Raw genomic sequence first — 20,286 nt, 5'->3', positions numbered from 1 at the left:
GTCACTCACTGCTGAGTAGGTATTTGAACTCTGGTCTGCCAGGTCTAGTCTGACCCTCTATCCACGGCACCTTACTTGCTTTCATTTTGTCTGGGATCTCCTCAGTCCTTGTCCATCACTCTTGGCCACTGTTAGACAACACTGTGCTAAGATGGGTCAGTAGTCTGACTCAGTATAAGGCAACTTCGTATGTTCCTTCAGATGGTTTGTAAACAGTTGTTCTTAGTCCCAGCAAAGTGCCACCGTTGCAGGTGGCTTTGCTGCCGAGATGGCCATTTGAGCTACTACTCTCCGCAGTACCCCACAGGATATGTGGGAAATGTAGCCAGGAAAAATGTAGCCATCTTGGCAGTATTAGCACATCTCACAACACAAAATAATTTATGCAAATGTTATCTTTGCACAGAATAAAATATAAATTATCATTTTCCCTAGAGTACAACATATCTAAAACTCTGGAGTCTTCTTCTGAGTTATGAGTGAGGGATGCAAGGAAATCTTGAATGGCAGGGTGTGTGTGTGTGTGTGTGTGTATATATATATATATATATGCAGGTTTTGGTGTCGACGAGTGTGTGTGAGACCTCGTCGAAACGTCGCCTAGACACCCCAACTCTTACACGGGAAGACACCCGAAGACACCAAAACCTGCATTCCTGTACCCGTGAAAATCTACGAAAGCATATATATATATATATATATATATATATATATATATATATATGCATATATATCTATATCTATATCTATATCTATATATCTATATCTATATCTATCTATATCTATCTATCTATCTATCTATCTATCTATCTATCTATCTATCTATCTATCTATGATAAGCCTCCAAATGCATGAAATGTGACACACATTATATTGTTCCTTTGATTTCCCTAGATCATATTACTAAAGACAGAGACACAGACTGACAATGATAGCTGCCTACAGATCTAATTTAGAAAAAGGCAGTTTTAAAGCCTGCTTCCTTTTCGTTCTTGGCTCATCGTATAATGTCTCCCAGACGTTCGTCTGTATCATTTTGCCTGCACCAAGTAACAGTAAAAAGGAAAGTGAAAGCATTAAGGCTGAAGTCTTGACAACACCTTTTACTTGGGAGTAAGTCCCATTGAATTAAACAGGATTTACGTATGAGTAGTGAGGGTTAAGATCGCACTGCTATCTATCGCTCTATCATAGAAATGAGTATTGCACTGAGGAAAGAATCTGCAAGTGAGATGTAATCTGTATAAATTTACATATGTGCAAATGTGTTTTGTGCACACTCTCACACACAGCAAATTACGTCACAGACAGACAACTTTCTCAGGAATTGCCAACATGGTGCTCATCGGTGCACATGCACCCATAGCTGACATTTTAGGCATTCGCAGGGTCCCCTCCCCCCACTGAAATTATGCTTGGAAGAACATTTTCGGTTTTCAAAAACAGACCCAAAAAGGTTGGCAATCCCGGCTTATTGAATGGATGTTTGGAGAAGAGAAACATTTGAGAAGGTTAGAGTGAATGATTTGTGGATATTAGCAGTGTTTTCATCTATAGTGTATTACATACACTACTTTGATTGAGTGATTTATAAGTGCTTCTAAAAAATAAATAAAAAACTAGACATTCAAAAGCAGTTGCTTCCTGTGTCAGATTCGGGTGGTTCTTTGACTAGAATTTTCATTGCTGGTCCTCATTGCTGAAAGATGCCAGCCCTGGTCTACCATAGGCTTTCCACCATTGTGCTTAAAGTGGCATACATGGCTCTCAGCCTCCCTCCATTATCCTCAGAACAGCTCTATAGCTTAACTTCTTCACAAATTTCCCTCCATTCATAGTGCTAAATGTGTAGCAGAGGAGGAAGAGGACCATGCTTTCTAGATGCCTCTCCAGCACTGCAACCTTCACTTCCTGTGTTCACATATTCAGTGTGGGCATCTGAAAAGCTGTAGTACAGTGGTACCTCGGGTTACATATACTTCAGGCTACATACGCTTCAGGTTACAGACTCCGCTAACCCATAAATATTACCTTGGGTCTTGCTTCAGGATGAGAACAGTAATTGTGCTCCAGCGGCGCAGCGGCATTAGGAGGCCCCATTAGCTAAAGTGGTGCTTCAGGTTAAGAACAGTTTCAGGTTAAGAACAGACTTCTGGAAAGAATTAAGTACTTAACCAGAGGTACCACTGTATAGGCTTCCTTCCACGTGACCAAAAATCCTGCACGATCCAGGTCCTCAACTGAGTGGAAGCCTACGTGGACACAATTACGTGTACACAGGCCCTTTTAAAATAATATAATAATAATAATTTATTATTTATACCCCGTCCATCTGGCTGGGTTTCCCCAGCCAATCTGGGCAGCTTCCAACAGAATATTAAAATACAAAGTCTATTAAACATTAAAAGCTTCCCTAAACAGGGCTTCCTTCAGGTGTCTTCTGAAAGTCTGGTAGCTGTTGTTCTCTTTGACATCTGGTGGGAGGGCGTTCCATAGGGTGGGTGCCACTACCGAGAATGCCCTCTGCCTGGTTCCCTGTAACTTGGCTTCTCACAGTGAGGGAACCACCAGAAGGCCCTTGGCACTGGACCTCAGTGTTCAGGTAGAATGATGGGGCTGGAGACGCTCCTTCAGGTATACTGGAGCGAGGCCATTTAGGGCTTTAAAGGTCAGCACCAATACTTTGAATTGTGCTTGGAAACATACTGGGAGCCAATATAGGTCTTTCAAGACCGGTGTTATGTGGTCTCAGCGGCCGCTCCCAGTCACCAGTCTAGCTGCCGCATTCTGGATTAGTTGTAGTTTCACTTTCAGAGGTGTGCCCCACATAGAGCGCATTGCAGTAGTCCAAGCGAGAGATAACTAGAGCATGCACCACTCTGGCGAGACAGCCTGCGGGCAGGTAGGGTCTCAGCCTGCGTACCAGATGGGGCTGATAAACAGCTGCCCTGGACACAGAATTGACCTGCACCTCCATGGACAGCTGTGAGTCCAAAATGACTCCCTGGCTGCGCACCTGGTCCTTCAGGACTAGGGAGACCTGGTCCTTCAGGACTAGGGAGACCTGGTCCTTCAGGACTAGGGAGTCCTTCATACCTTCCCGCCTCCTGTCCCCCCAAAACAGCACTTTTGCCTTGTCAGGATTCAACCTCAATCTGTTAGCCGCCATCCATCCTCCAACCGCCTCTAGACACTCACGCAGGACCTTCACCACCTTCACTGGTTCTGAGTTAGAGCTGGGTATCATCCGCATACTAATGAACACCCAGCCCAAACCCCCTGTTGATCTCTCCCAGCGGCTGCATGTAGATGTTGAAAAGCATGGGGGAGAGGACAGAACCGTGTGGCACCCCACAAGTGAGAGCCTAGGGGTCTGAACACTCATTCCCCCCCCCACCACTTTCTGAACACGGCCCAGGAGGAAGGAGCTGAACCGCTGTATAACAGTGCCCACAGCTCCCAGCCCCTCTAGACGGTCCAGAAGGATGTTATGGTTGATGGTCTCAAAAGCCACAGAGAGATCCAGCAGAACTAGGAAACAACTCTCACCTTTGTCCCTAGCCTGCTGAAGATCATCGGCCAGTGTGAGCAAGGCAGTTTCAGTCCCATGATGAGGTCTGGAATGAACTGGAAGGGATCTAAATGGTCTGCTTCTTCCAGGAGTGCCTTCCAGATGTCCTCAGTGAATATGCAACCATAAGGGCAATGCCAGCAGAGGGCATGACATCAGGGGGGTGGCCACGAGAAGTGGTCCTGCGCTCCATAAATTTAGCCCCTATGCATGGGAATAGGTTTGTGAAGCAAGCTCTTATCTTATTGCAAAATGTAGCGGTAATTAGGGGTCACGAGGAGGAAGGTTATGTGCCTCTGCTATTCATGAATTTGGGAAGTGAACAAGAAAGAAAAAAATTGATGTAGGAAAGCCAGCTCCATCACAACAATTCTTTACAGCAGCTTCTCGCCACAAAGGCTGATGGGCAACCTCCCTTTTCAGTACAAGACTGAATTGCTTGCATTGGAAACTGTGGTTTGCATAAATGAGCTTTACAACTCATGACTTGAAAACTAGCATAACATAATAGGGTGTGGGACACTAAATAGGAAGCCCACGCTTCAAATTTATTCCCTTTGCTATACGGTAGGCAGCCTTAGGTGGCCCACACTTCTCCCAGCCTTAACCAGACACTTGAAATTTGGGGATAATATTCCTAAGCTACCTTGCACAGATAAGTATTAAGGCTAACTTTAGAGAAATGTGGACAGTGCCTTCACTTTATTTCATGGACAGCACTATCCTATACAAGTCCCATTCAATTCAATGGGGGCTTTCTTCCCGTTAGGGATACTGAACTGCATCCAGAATCATTTTAACAGTGTAATGTATATAACACCACAACTAGCAGTTTATGGGGTTTGGGGATATTTTTCGCTGGCATCCAGAAAAATTTGGCTTCATGTTAATGTTTGGTTCACAGGCTGTAATGTGAAGATGGGCTCCCCCCCCCCCCCCGGGGTTGGGGAAGTAATCAACCTTTTCACCTATTCCTATGGAAATTGGACTAATTGATAGAAGCTAACTTTGTTTTCATGCATTTCAAAGGCCACATATCCAAATGGTATTATTTCATGTAAATACACACAAGTTGATTGATTAGAACATTTCCTCTGATAAAACTCTGTTAGCAACTTTGAATTAAAGCTACATCATTCATATCTCCAGCTAGCTCAGGGTATAGGGCGGTATTTAAATTCTATGATGATGATGATGATGATGATGATGAATAATAGCAGCTGTGGTGGACTGTAAATCTAGCTGGAAGAAAGCTACTTAAAGGCATTTTTATAAAGTACAAAATAAATCCAGTTTAAAATGTGTGACCCATAATTATTTCCAATACCAAAATTATTGGATCACAAAATAACCCAGCCAAAGCCTGAAAGCCAAGGGTTTAAGAATCCTCTTGCATACCCAGTATTTAGAAACAGCATGAGTAATAGATCAGATCAATCCAGCCAAGAAAATCACATTTAATAGAAGGAGGTAGGATTTATCCCTAAATGAATCTTGCATATATTGTTCAAACTGTACCTAATTTTTAAATTTTCCAATTCTAACACTATTTCCCTATACGTAATTAGCAATTGCCCTTCTAAATTAGCCTAGCCGCAGGCTTCAGCTTTCCTGCCTCTCAAAGTTGCAAAGCCTGCATAATTGATTATGAATAGCACTAAATCATAATTTTGCTATTTGCTTCCTGCCTTTTCAAGCAGCCGCGAAAGCTAACCAGGGTATATTTTTGTGCTGGGCCACTTTAGGCATTTGAAATTCTAAAAATAAAAAAGTGTTCTCTTTCAGATTAGGTACCACCGAGATCCAATTAAAGAGTGCAAAAATCTGAAATGCATTCATGGGGCTGTGGCTTTTATTTGTTCCCATGCCTTCAATTTCCGTTCAGACCCTGAGCTGGAATATCTGTGGACATAGTTTGCAAAAAAGCCAAGCAAAAAGTTCCATTCTAAGAGGCTGGAAGAGTCCATGCACCGTTTAAACACGTTGCCTCCTACAATTGCTATTGTCGTCAGTTTCAGGGGAAATCAAATGGCCATTATTAAAGGCAGAAATGATTTGAAAGCACTCCCCCCCCAAACCCTTTAGCAATACTCACATTCATCTTACACAAACAGACCTTCTCTTTCAAGCCATTTTGTAAGACATTCCAGTCATTTCAATGGAATAAATAAAGTAGGGTCCTGTTCTCCGTACCGGCTGCCTGGGGTATTGTTCATCGCCTCTCTTTCCTTTTGATAACCATTCCTTCAGGATATGGAAGTTGAGTTCAAAAATAGACTCCAATTCACTTGGCATCAAGCATGCAGACTTCAGCCCTTCCCAGCAGCTGTTAGGCTCCCACTGAAGCACAACCTGGTGCCAATAGATTTCAATATAATCTTTTCTTGGAGCTGGTACGCTGCGTCGCATGAACTTGCCTTAACCCTCCAGATGGATGGTGATCTCTCAACAGCGCTGAAAGAATATGAGCTGATCTGTCCTAAAGCCTTGTCTTTTTCATTCATCGACCTTGCAAGGAAAATCCCGTCTCTCTTCTGAATTATTCATGATGCCTTCCCTTCCACCACTCCCAGTATATATGCTTCAAATCATTTAATGCAGCACGACTTTTTTCATTTTGCCTTTTTTTAAAAAGAAGAAATAGCTGTGTCGTATGCCTTTAACAATACACATTGAAGACATATGTCACAGGTTTCCCCCCCTCCCTTTTCTCTTTTCAATGATATTAATTATATACTCTTCTGTAAACTGACCTCTCTGGTTGCAATCCTATACACATGCATAGGATTGGGCTCTGAAGATAACAAAGGCCATTTGAATAGAGCTGGCTATTATGTGAAAGTGGTTGGAAATAAAGTAATAATTACTCATTCAGCTTGCATACTGCTTATGTGCCAAATGCAGTTTGGAAGTATAACGTCAGTTATGAAATCCATACGTAATTAATGTGCTTGAAAAATTTGAGATCTCACTTTTCCTTTTTTTAAAAAAATACAATTAATTTCTTTTATCTTTTCGCAATGGTTTCAAAGTTCAGACAACTGGAAAAAACCCCCTTTATTTTTATTTTTAAAGGGGGAGATCAAAGAAATACTCTACAAACTCACGAATATGTTCTAGTTTTCTGTATTGTTCACGTACATCTCATATCATGCACATGATAAACTTCTGCAAGTTCCATAGATCCCACAAGCCCACTCCTCAGTTAGTTGGAGCAGGGCTTTCACTGTGGCTGCCCCTTTTTTGTGTCATAACATCCTTGTTCTACTTTGACTGTGGATGCTGTTTCTGAATGGCAGATCAGCTTGGAGTAAGACCTTCCTCATCCATGTTTTTGTTCTTGTTTTTATTATGTATTTTGTGTTTTTTATACTGTATTTTTATGTTGCGAACTGCCCTTAGATCTACTGTAAGCTTGCCAGAGTGGCTGGGAAAACCCAGCCAGATGGGTGAGATAGAAATAATAAAAAATAATAAAATTATTATTATTATTATTATTATTATTATTATTATTATTATTATTAGTGAAGGGCGATATACAAATCTCAACAACAATATGACAGGCACCCACTATTTGTACTTTTTACACTGCCCTTCTCAGAACTTGCTCCTGTTTGTCTATATCTTTTTAAAATTGTGGCACCCAGAATTGGCTGCAGTACTCTAGATGAGGTCTGACTAGGGCAGAATAAAATGGAATTACCACTTTCAGTGACTTGGAAACTTTCAATGCACAAAGGATGCTCAGGCGTAGCTGTCTACCAGGGAATCAGAACAGATCCACACATTATTCAGAACAAGCTGGAAGAGTTATTGATTATGCTAGGGATGGGCAAATCTGCCATTTTTTATTTCTCTCCATTTCTTGTTTTTGGGGAGATCTGCCAGGCTTGGCTCAGCCAGAGATCCATTGGATCCTAACATTACTCATCTTGGCATATTTAAGCTTCAGGATTGCACCCATAATATCTCTTATAAATATAAGATTGATAAACATGTTGAAATAATAGCATAATACTGATAGTGAAGAAAAAACCTCTATCAATATCTAAATTATATATACAACTTTCATTTGATGGAAAAGTAATACATATGCTATAAAGACTTCTAATGTTGTCTGCAATGAGGTTTTTTAAAGGGGACCGTAGCATGAAATGGTATTGGATTGGATTCTACTAATCCATAGTCCAAAAGCTAGGTTTCTATGCATGCACAGGGTTGCATTTGAGAAAGTCTAAAGGAGGGTGAGGGACGCGGGTGGTGCTGTGGGTTAAACCACAGAGCCTAGGACTTGCCGATTGGAAGGTTGGCGGTTCAAATCCCCACGACGGGGTGAGCTCCCGTTGCTCGGTCCCATCTCCTGCCAACCTAGCAGTTCGAAAGCACATCAAAGTGCAAGTAGATAAAGTAGGTACTTCTCCGGTGGGAAGATAAACGGCGTTTCCTTGTGCTGCTCTGGTTCGCCAGAAGGGGCTTAGTCATGCTGGCCACATGACTGTATGCTGTATGCCGGCTCCCTTGGCCAATAATGTGAGATGAGCACCGCAACCCCAGAGTTGGTCACGACTGGACCTAATGGTCAGGGGCCCCTTTACCTTTTAAAGGAGGGTGAAGAACAGGAAAGGTGAGGGGTATGGCCTGTGCTGAAGGGGTGTGGCTTATAAGTAGGTATGGCTTGGAAAGAATCCTAAGGGCTAGGTAGGAAAGCCCCAGAGGTCCTCAGTTGGCTCCTGGGCCTTAGGTTCCACCCCAGTCTCACACACTTCCAGTGATGCCTTGCTGTTGTTCACAAACCACTAACCCATTTACATGAATTTGACTTGGATGAGACATAATAATAATAATAATAATAATAATAATAATAATAATAATAATTTATTTATACCCCGCCCATCTGGCTGGGTTTCCCCAGCCACTCTGGGAGGCTTCCAACTGAATATTAAAAACAATATAGCATCAGACATTAAAAACTTCCCTATAAAGAGGGCTGCCTTCAGTTGTCTTTTAGAAGTAAAATAGTTGTTTATTGCCTTGACATCTGATGGGAGGGCATTCCACAGGGCAGGCGCCACTACGGAGAAGGCCCTCTGCCTGGTTCCCTGTAACCTTACTTCTCGCAATGAGGCAACCGCCAGAAGGCCCTCAGCGCTGGACCTCAGTGTCCGGGCTGAACGATGGGGGTGGAGATGCTCCTTCAGGTATACAGGACCGAGGCCGTTTAGGGCTTTAAAGGTCAGCACCAACACTTTGAATTGTGCTCGGAAACGAGACAGAATTGGTGCTGAGTCGAATTCAATGCCAACTTGAACCTTGACATCAACACATGAAAAGTTCACTCTCTGATGTGTACTGGAGACATATCCTCTAACATAAACAACTCTGATGGGATGGAGTGTGTTTGGTTTTTTGATGGACAAAATAATGCTGCTTCTGCATTCAGTGAAATTTTGGGTTTTCTTCTTCTGTCTGGCACAGTCACTGAGTGTAAATAGAATTACCTTGCCTGAGGTATATCTTAAACCATCCACACGAGAATCTTCTTAACCTATATCTTCTAGAGAATAGAAACAATCATCATAGCAACTGCATCCTCATACTAAAGCTCTATTTGTCTCTAAAGGCCTATAAGTTTTTTCTCATATATGGATGACACTTATTAATTTAAAATAAGATCTAACAATTAGCTCGTCTACAGGAGGCTAATGCCTCATCCAGTCCCTGCTGTTCAGCTTACGACTAGACAGTTGGAAATCTTGGCCATGTTTTCTGAATTGCTAAACGGCATTTCACCAGCAGGGAATTTCTTTGAATAAAATCACAGCACAAACTCACAGCTTTTTATGATCAATTATATTACATTTCTATACTTGATGTAAATTTATTGCAAAGTTTTTGAATTGCTCCATCAGCAAAAATTCGGCTGTAGTCCTGGTGTGCAGTAACTTCATTAGGAAAAGTTTACAAGATGCATTTGCCGATCATGTCACATTTAAGAAACATTTAAAGTACCAAACACATTCATTTAGGACATAAAACAAATGAAGCACAGTCGGCAAATGGAAATCACACTCAGGGAGGTTTTCGTGCAGGCAGAATGTGACCCATGAGGCTGATATAAGAGCTGGTGTTTCGCAAGAGCCTCAGAAGTTTTTGATATATGTCTGCACTAATTGGAGATTATTAATTGGAGATGAAAATTTGATCTAATAATAAGCCAGAGTGCACGGAAATGCCGTTTACCTTCCCACCACAGCAGTACCCATTTATCTACTTGCACTGGCATGCTTTCGAACTGCTAGGATGGCAGGAGCTGTGACAGAGCAACAGGAGCTCACTCCACTGCGGGGATTTGAACCACTGACCTTCTGATCGGCAAGCCCAAGAGGCTCAGTGGTTCAGACAGACCACAGTGCCACCCATTCACAAGTACCTTGGCCCCTCCCTGGCAGTAAAAACACAACAACAATGAATTAAATAAATCGCCATTTGCTGCCCTTTCATGGTGGCAAAAGCCACCATCACGGACAGGGTGACTAGTGATGTGAGAGGAAGACGGTTTCATACTCAGTGCAGTTAGGAGCTGGTGGTTAGACAAGAACAGCCTTCACTGGCTTGGTGCCCTGCAGATGCTCTAGACTACAAGTCCCATCAGTCCTAACCAGCATGTGATAATATGTTTTCCTTATATCTAAAGCGAGCTGGTGGTTAGGGGAAAAAAGAGCAGAGTCAGGTTGCATATTAGGAAATATTACTGACAACTCCCAAATGATTAAAGGAAAGAAACTCAGACTGGTTTTATTTTATTTTTTGGTTGCTGTTGCCTCTAATGCTAAATTTGGAGCTTTGCCCTGCCAGCTTCTTTAAAGCTCCCTCAAGCCCACCCATAAGCACACAAATCAAAAATTTTTTTATCTTCCGCCAGAATCCATGGTATCAGCTTTTTCCTCCCCTGCAAAGCTATTTCTCCTCGGAGCTACCTCTGCCACCGCCTGCCTCCCACTTTCGAAGCAGCAGTTCTCCTGTGCCACATTAACTCCCTGCCTTCCAACAGCACAGACCAGCAGGATGGTTTCAAGCATGCTCATAAGTGGGGGAAATGTTTAACTAGCATAGCAAAAACATTCTTGCTTGGGCAGATTTGCCAGCAGTGCTAGATTTAACCATTAGACTAGGACAGTACTTGCTTGTAAATGGAGGGCCTTCGCCCAAATGACACTTTCTGGGCTTTATGGAGAATGAACCTACTGAGTGTATGGTGGTTGCTTCTCTGTCAAATGGCAGAGCATTTTGTTTCCTGCAGGGTGTAATATATGGGATCTGGTACTTACACTTCATGTCACTAGTTGGCACAAGTGATAGTGATATAAGATGTACCGAGCAAAGTAAAGCCATCTTTGCAATTCTGCAATCTTAGAGGGTGTCTGCTCCTTCCTGCACAGTATCCACAACAGTACATTACAGAGGGCTGGCCTGGCCTGCCAAAGCAATCCTAACTATAAGAAGCTGGCATAATTAGCACTTACCCTGGCAAAAGTGACCCCTATTCCAAACTCCATTCAGGAGCTTCTGGCGAGGCTACAGCCATCTGGGTGGCAGCTGAGACTGAACCCAGGTTTTGAGGATTGGGCCCTACCCTAGCTCAGACTGAGATTTATGGGGCTTGGAATGGGTGTGAATCTCTCACTGCCCCATCCTGTCTCGCCCCTTGAACACAACTTTTTGGGGACTTGCACAGCATAAGTTATACCAGTTTAAGGTCCCCCTGCTGAATCCCAGCTGAGTGGAGCTGAGGAACTAAATGCTGGTATATCTGACTTATGCCAGCACAGCCCCAGCTCAACAGGACTACTTGGACTACTGCAATGCGCTCTATGTGGGGCTACCTTTGAAGGTGACCCGGAAACTACAACTAATCCAGAATGCGGCAGCTAGACTGGTGACTGGGGGCGGCCGCCAAGACCACATAACACCGGTCTTGAAAGACCTACATTGGCTCCCAGTACGTTTCCGAGCACAATTCAAAGTGTTGGTGTTGACCTTTAAAGCCCTAAACGGCATCGGTCCAGTATACCTGAAGGAGCGTCTCCACCCCCATCGTTCTGCCCGGATGCTGAGGTCCCGCACTGAGGGTCTTCTGGCGGTTCCCTCATTGCAAGAAGCAAAGCTACAGGGAACCAGGCAGAGGGCCTTCTCGGTAGTGGCGCCCGCCCTGTGGAACGCCCTCCCATCAGATGTCAAAGCGATAAACAACTACCTGACATTCAGAAGACATCTTAAGGCAGCCCTGTTCAGGGAAATTTTTAATGTGTGACATTTTAGTGCATTTTTGGTCTCTGTGGAAGCTGCCCAGAGTGGCTGGGGAAACCCAGCCAGATGGGCGGGGTACAAATAACAAATTATTATTATTATTAACAGGGAGAGCCCAAGATCTGCTGAATCCAAACTTTTCTGCTCAAGGCAAATGGCAATAAGGTGCTGGTGGGGCCATGTGCTCAACTTTGCTGTGTACAATCCTCTGCTTGAAGGCATTCCCTACTTAGTACGGTGTCTGGACAATATCTGGGTTAAAAGATAAAACACCCCAAAGCAGGGTGAGCAAGAGGTGCCTTGTCCATCAGCAGTTTGCAGCTGGAGTTCAGGCACACAACTCCCCTCCTCACAGTCTTCCCCACTATGAACAAGACCTACTGTAATTGCAGTTAAATCATAGGAATTATTTCTAAATTTGTATCTAAACTATAAATCACGATTCACAAATTCGATACAAATCTTTGCACTGCAGCCTGTGCTTGGAGGGTTGCCTTCTCGATGGAAGTTGTAAGTCGGGATATCAGAAAAAAATGGAAAAGGAAGCTGAAACGGCTGCAGTTTGCATGTTTATCTGTGGTCAGGAATGTACATCAGCCAAGCATATATGATAGGTATTTGTTCACATTGTTGTTGTTTTTAAGTCTGCAAATGATACATGATTTATGACTTTTAAAACCTTGTTTTCACATCGCCCTTACATTAAAATGAAATAAAGTTATGTAAGTTACTAGGCTACTGTCAGATGCTGTTGTGGTTGCTCGAGAGTAACCAGGCAGGACTCCGACCTGTCTTTTACAGGCTTTATTCTTGGTGCAAACTATTTACAGTGAAGAGTGTCGTAAGTTCATGTCCGGCTCAATCGCTAGCAGAATCCGGGAGTGGTTGGTTTTTGTACCTCCCCCAGCATAAAAGTCTCATCACCCCCAACTGTTTCCACCCCTCCCTGCACCAAAGACTACTGCTCAGGATAGGTGATGGCAAGGGCGTGCTCCCTGCCTCTCCAGCTTGCCCAGAAGCGGTGTTAAGGCTCTCCCTGGCATCCTCTGGTCCTTGCACCTCTTCTCCACTGGAGGTGGGGCTTTCCTCCTCGCCGGAAGAGGAACTGCTTCGCAAGATTTTTGGAGGCTCCCTGTAACACAACTCTCACCTCTGAGCTGATGGCAGTTCCCTGACACCTACTGCCCCTGCTCATGTTGCTCGCCACCCCTGCCTAGCCCCCGCTGCCAACCCCCACACTTTATACCTCACCCAACCCCCCAACCCCAACCCCCCCCCCACAGGTCCTTCCATCCCACATAGCATTTGGTCTAAACTGAACTGCAGCAGAATGGAAACAGTACTGATTGTGATGAATACAGGCTGGAATGGAAATTGATGCCTTCTGACAGCCTCAAGTGTTATTTCGCCACATTTGTCTTGACTAAAAGTAGGCAGGATCCAAAGTAGGAGCACTGCCACCTTTTACAGCACTGTCTAAATTGCTATCTCCCCCCCCCCCCCTGGCAGGATTCCTGTGATTTTAACAATTGCATGAGAATATGATGCCACCGGGTGAACTTTTGCTTAGGTTTCCCCCTCCCCTAAACACAGTGCTTTTTGTGGTGGGTAAAGTTTTCCCTAGGTATTTCTACTATTTTGATGCAACCTGACAAATAAAACAGCTGTACACCAACCACAGCAGTAACAGGAAGTGTTGTGGAGTTATTTGGGTGGCAATTCTGTCATCATGAGGCATCTACCTAAACCCATGTTGGCATTATGGCACGGCAAGAACAGGCCACCATAAATAAACTTCTTAAGATGCCAACCTCTCAACCCCAATCCAACATGGGAATGCAATGGAATCAACAACTCCACCAACTCCAACAAGCTCCATCAGGCAATGGCGCAAGCACTCCATACTATTTCCACACACCCAATATCTCATATCCATGTAGAGAAGAGAGAGTTGGATTGTACTGCTTGACCCTACATCCAATGCTGCCTGGGCAGCTGGCCCTGCCCTCTTGACTCCCATGTGACAAACACTAAGGGGAGAGCAAAAGACGATGACAAAGGGGTAAACATTGAGGGGGTAGGGCCAGTGGCACATGCAACATTAGAGTACGACCAGCAGTAAAGTCCTGCTCTGTCTTCTCCATGTGTACTTTGTGTATTATCTGAAAAGGGGCTCAAATTGACTCCATCCTCTCAAATTGTACATCCTCAGAAGTCAGGTAGTAGGCAGCCCGGACACTGAGATCCAGCTCTGAGGGCCTTCTGGCGGGTCCCTCATTGTGAGAAGTAAGGTTACAGGAAACCAAGCAGAGGGCTTTCTCGATAGTTGTGCCTGTCCTGTGCAATGCCCTCCCATCAGATGTCAAGGAAAGAAACATCTGTCTTACTTTTAGAAGACATCTGAAGGCAGCCCTGTACAGGGAGGCTTTTAATGTTTCAGGTTTTGGGGTATTAATATTTTGTTGGGAGCTGCCCAGAGTGCCTGGGGCAACTCAGTCATATGGATGGCAGAAGAAGAAGAAGAAGAAGAAGAAGAAGAAGAAGAAGAAGAAGAAGAAGAAGAAGAAGAAGAGGAAGAAGCAGAAGAAGCAGCAGCAGCAGCAGCAGCAGCATAGGGACTCAGGCAAAGTCTGAGTCCATGGGCGGCATCCAACTTTCTTTGTCTGCTAGTGGAAGAGCTCTTGTACTAGTGAACAACGAGTTTTAATGTGTAATGGAGGAATCCAACACAACAGTTGTTTTGGAAGCTCATTATGCAACAGATTGTGCAGTCTATGGTGCAAAAGTTACAAGCGATCTGCTTATGCATTCTCTTGTGCCGCAATGCTCCACTGGTGCAAAACATTTTGCCAACTGAACAACTACACTGCTAAGAGACTAACGTGGTACTTCACTGGCTACAACTCAATGTCACTACCCAGACTTTATTATATTAAAAAGTCCCCTTTAAAAGATTGAGTTGTCATAATTCATTATTCTTTCTCCAATAGATTTCCCATATAGTTTCCTACGAGCTTTGACTTTTGCCTCAGACATAACTGACTGGTTTTGAAACAGACATTCCTTTGTGGAGTTTATATATGTATCACAATTGACTTTCAAGTGGAAACATTGTGGGAGCTTTAATTTGGTGTTGTCTTGCCCTCTCTTAGATTGGCCTTGCGAAGCTCATTAAGCCCCTTAAAATTAGTGAAAATGTACTAACCCCCCCTCCCAGCTGGTAATAGTATCCAACTGAACTTTTATGTAGCTTACAGGAAATTGCACAGTGCTGAACGCTGGGGCAGGCTAGCCTGCTGGGTAGAAGTACTTGAAAATGTCATAACATTAAACATAATAGCTTCCTAGACAAAATTATAATGACTTTGGAGACACACAATTAACATTATTATTTAGTATAAGACTGATACAGCTGGCCAGTATATGATAACACTCCCTATGCAATCATTAAAAGAACTATTTCTTTATTAAAAAAATCATAACAATCCACTAATTTAACAGTAGAAAAACCAATGTGTTGGTTTATCATTTATCATTAGAGAAGCTAATGAATATGTTATGTCCTATGGACTCAAATGAGACTACTCAAAGAGCACAAGCCAACACCATGCCAACAGTTCATGAGTTGTGGATGTCATCCAGCAACAATTGGTTTATTTGCTCTGATGTCACAGAGATACCTGTTTATTAAGCAGGGTTGTGGCCTCCACAACCATTGGCATAGTTGCTTTGATGTCACAGAAAGGTTGGGAAGTTTTGGGGAGAGGCTGCTAAGCACTAAGGTAGGAGGGGAGCGTGTTTGCACAGAAAATAAATTGCATGTGAAAATTACCAAAGGGGAGAGAAAATGTCAGTGAAAAAGGCTGCAGGCTTTTTGTTACACTTACTTTACTTTTGAGGTGAATGGGGTGGTGGTGTTTGTTAGTTTCCTTTCATTCTACGAAACATCTCATTAGTGGTTTGCACTTTGCAGTCTTCCTGGATGCCCATGTATCAGTTAGAGAAAGGCATTATGAAACAACTCCTTTCCTGGGACTTTTTCAGATCAGGAAATGCAGGCAGCCAGGGAGGCTGCAAGGTCCTGGAAAAATGTTTGCTGGAAAGAAAAGTACCTTTATCACCCTTGACCATCGCACAATGATAAGGTACGCTGAAAACCATACACTTGTTGTTGTTTAGTTGTTTAGTCGTGTCCGACTCTTCGTGACCCCATGGACCAGAGCACGCCAGGCACTCCTGTCTTCCACTGCCTCCTGCAGTTTAGTCAAACTCATGCTGGTAGCTTCGAGAACACTATCCAACCATCTCGTCCTCTGTCGTCCCCTTCTCCTTGTGCCCTCCATCTTTCCCAACATCAGGGTCTTTTCCAGGGAGTCTTCTCTTCTCATGAGGTGGCCAAAGTATTGGAGCCTCAGCTTCAGGATCTGTCCTTCCAGTGAGCACTCAGGGCTGATTTCCTTAAGAATGGAGAGGTTTGATCTTCTTGCAGTCCATGGGACTCTCAAGAGTCTCCTCCAGCACCGTAATTCAAAACCACACACATACACACCTAAATTCTAAATTCTAAGAAAATTCTGACACTCCCAGAGAATGAAGCAGAAAAATGGAAGCCTCTCTTACTGAGGAAGAAAACATTTGAGAATCTGGAGGACAGGTTTTGGCACAGCACTTAAATGGGAGCAGGTGAGCTGTAGGCCAGACTGTAAGTGTGGTAGATTATAAGCCTGTTTACGTCCACTTTGGTTCCTTAGTAGGAGGCTTTTGACAGGCTATTCAACCAGGAAATCTAAGAATGTCAAGTATTTTGCAGTCTTTCAGTGACCTTGTCTCTTTAAAGGATCCAGAGTTCAGGCTTTCATTTTTGTTTTAGAATGAGCAGGTGTGGCTTCACTGAGTGCAAATACCCCAAAGAATCGTGCCTTTCCTCTGCTCCTTAGCTGATGTAAACCATAACTTCCTACATTTATTTGGAGCTCTGTCAATCAACCACTACCACACATTGGTTTGGTCACATAAGGGCTGATTTTGTGGGAGAAGTAGCCATATTGCTTTGATCACATACACACAGAGGCTTTTGTTGAAAGGAGTTGGACGTGCCTTTGTTAAGACCCACAGAGTTAACACTTCCTTGATCCCTCTTCCATCACTGACTGACCACACTGCAGTAGTGAGCAGTGCTTTTTCCACAGCTTTCTGGGTTTTCACAGATTTCTGAGTTTGAAACATAGGGTGACCTGTTCCTTGAGCATTCATCCTGAATGGTTTGAAAGGAGATGACACCTGGCTTGAGAGCAGTACATGTGAAAAGGATCTAGGAGTCTTGGTTGACCACAAACTTGACATGAGCCAACAGTGTGACGCGGCAGCTAAAAAAGCCAATGCAATTCTGGGCCTCATCAATAGGAGTATAGCATCTAGATCAAGGGAAGTAATAGTGCCACTGTATTCTGCTCTGGTCAGACCTCACCTGGAGTACTGTGTCCAGTTCTGGGCACCACAATTCAAGAAGGACACTGACAAACTGGAACGTGTCCAGAGGAGGGCAACCAAAATGGTCAAAGGCCTGGAAACGATGCCTTATGAGGAACGGCTAAGGGAGCTGGGCATGTTTAGCCTGGAGAAGAGGAGGTTAAGGGGTGATATGATAGCCATGTTCAAATATATAAAAGGATGTCACATAGAGGAGGGAGAAAGGTTGTTTTCTGCTGCTCCAGAGAAGCGGACACGGAGCAATGGAGCCAAACTACAAGAAAGAAGATTCCACCTAAACATTAGGAAGAACTTCTTGACAGTAAGAGCTGTTTGACAGTGGAATTTGCTGCCAAGGAGTGTGGTGGAGTCTCCTGCTTTGGAGGTCTTTAAGCAGAGGCTTGACAACCATATGTCAGGAGTGCTCTGATGGTGTTTCCTGCTTGGCAGGGGGTTGGACTCGATGGCCCTTGTGGTCTCTTCCAACTCTATGATTCTATGATTCTATGAGATTAGATGATGTTGGCTATACAATTAGCATTCATTCTTCCATGGGGGTGGGCGGGATATCCAGGAATAAATTGCAATTTCCTCCTGTTCAGTCATTCGCTAGAAAGAATGATTTAACTTACAGCTTCCTGGATTTCATTACTCTGTGGCACGACTGCCAATACTTAAAGATTGGAGGAGTGTTGCTTATTTGTGATGGCTTCAATATCTATCAATCGATTTGTTCTTCTGATATGTTGAAAACGTGTGTCTCATATGAATAGTTGCAAGTACCTGTTCCCATGCCTAAATCTCCACTTCATTTATTAAAATGAAGAAATCTATATTTTCTCATATTGAAGACTAATTATTATATTAAATTTTTCTACTACTGTTTACAGTTTTCATTTACTCTTATGGCAGACCTGGGAGATGGTTTGCTGTAACCAGTCCAAGGTTAATTAGGACTCTTCATTAGATGAACCAGGGATGTGAAGCTGAATGTGAATTTCTGAGGAAGTGAATCTCCCCTCAGCTGTGCAGATTTGTCAGTGATGCAGGTTTTCTTGAAAATTCTGAATGGGAAAATGTTGACTTTGCATCAGAAAATTTTCTAGAGAGTGTGATGCAATATTTCATTTGTATTTAGTAAACAAAGAGCAAAACATTGAAATAGCCAAGCTTGATTATATTGCATTTGGACTGGTTTTGTATTGGATCCGACTGTTATTATTAATGTTTGATGTTTTATTATGTTTTTATATGTGCTGGAAGCTGCCCAGAGTCGCTGGGGCAACCCAGCCAGATGGACAGGGTATAAAAATAATAATATTATATAATATTATTATTGTATTTGCAATTACTTGTTACAAATGAAGCTTTCAAATGGATTTCTCATGGATTTGGTAGGGTTGCCATACGTCTGGATTTCCCCAAAACAGCTCAAAAGCTTTTTGTGTCCGGATTTTGACTTCTTGAAATATGGCAACCCTATTCAACTAAGTTTTACACAGAGCAGATCCACTGAAACTAATTGACATTACTAAGTTAGGGTCATTAATTTCAATGGGTCTACTCTGAGTAAATCTCAGTTGAATACCACCCTTAATGTCTAAGGTTGCATTCCTATGCACGCTTACCTGTGGGTGAGCCCCACTGAACACGGTCCAAATAACCCTGCATAAGATTATGCTGTACATTGACTTGAAGGACTTATTAAAAGAGGTTTCCTTCATTAACTGACTCAGGTCCGACCCTTCCATACAAGAACTAGAAGTTTGGTACCAAACTCTTCATTCCCTTGAAAGTTGGGTTTGCTGGTTACCAGTGCTGATACAAAATGCCTCATCCTTGTCTCACAAGCCTTTTCAGCAAACTGCTGGGATTTTTTTGCACTACCTCATTATTCTTGCTGGAGGCCATAAATTACAAAGGTTCGCCATACTTCAAATACTACATACAAACACAAACAACGAAGCAAGTGCTTACTACCAATATGTTTTAAACATGACTTGTGCGATTGGAATTCAAAGGGAATACGTAATAATTATGCTGGCATTTGTATTTTTCGCCCTCTTAAAGATTACCACATTTTTTACAGTCTGGCTGTTATCTCTTTGGACTGTTTTGCACAGTGTGTTTTCTTTTCCTCTCATCTGAGCATGTGTGCTCCTACTTTGATAAGCATGGTATGCAGATTAGGGAATTACAGGTATGGCCAGAGGCTACTGTAATCAGGAAGAACTGTCTACCACCTCTGTGATTGCCCTGTACACAAGTGAAGGATGTGATCCAGTTTACACTTGCTGCCTAGGATCAGAGTGGGACTTGCTTTGATAAGAGTGGGACTTGCTGATCACAGCAGGACTTGCCTCGAAGTAAACATGGAAAGCAGTGCGCTGCGTGTTTATACACCCAAATTCACATCAAAAGAAAGCCAGGAGGACTCATGTGGGAAAACAAACTTTGTGAACCATGAATGCATAAAAAAATAATAACTGTAGCCATTAGAAATACAACAGACCCCAACAGAATATACCTACATAAATTTCTTTCTCCCAGTTATCCAAATATTATTCATACTAATAAAGCACATAGCTCTCTATTATCATCGGATACTACAAATGGAAAGAATACAAATTCATTGCCAAGATTTGCATCATCCTATTTCTTGCCGCATATTTACACTGGCTTATATCTTTCAGACACATTTTGGAATGCAAATCCTTTTCTGTAACTAGTGATTTTTTTAAACAATTAAAAAAAGCATAGTACAGTATGTAGCAAAGGATTGCCATCATTTCCGGTGTGGGGTGGGACAACTGATTCTCAACACTTCATTCCCATTCTTCCACTTCCACCCTACAAATGGTGAGATTCAGAGATGAGCAGTGTAGTCTAGGGCAAGCAAGTACATGGCTTTCCATTAGAAAAGCAAAAATGACAGGAGT

The 20,286-nt window shown here is 43.0% G+C and overlaps 1 protein-coding gene across 6 annotated transcripts in view; it reads right to left on the bottom strand.

Annotated features, from left to right (window-relative positions):
* The window catches only part of LOC310707235 (schwannomin-interacting protein 1), a 379,203-nt gene that overhangs the window by 134,336 nt on the left and 224,581 nt on the right, over positions 1-20,286 (bottom strand). The window contains exon 1 of one of the 6 annotated variants that reach the window (XM_083504197.1): positions 5,765-5,944. The exons of 3 other annotated variants lie outside the window; for them this stretch is intronic. In XM_083504197.1, coding sequence (XP_083360323.1) covers positions 5,765-5,866 — 102 coding nt within the window. In that variant the 5' untranslated portion in view covers positions 5,867-5,944. Of the gene's footprint in view, positions 1-5,666; positions 5,945-20,286 lie in introns of those variants that run through there. 2 more of the 6 variants (XM_083504198.1, XM_083504201.1) reach the window with 2 other exon arrangements.

This window comes from Podarcis liolepis, assembly GCF_965112155.1.
Source record: "Podarcis liolepis genome assembly, chromosome: 5".
NCBI classification, from domain to species: Eukaryota; Metazoa; Chordata; class Lepidosauria; order Squamata; family Lacertidae; genus Podarcis; species Podarcis liolepis.
Note: the sequence above shows the minus strand (reverse complement) of the source record. Positions and strands in the feature narration are given on the sequence as shown.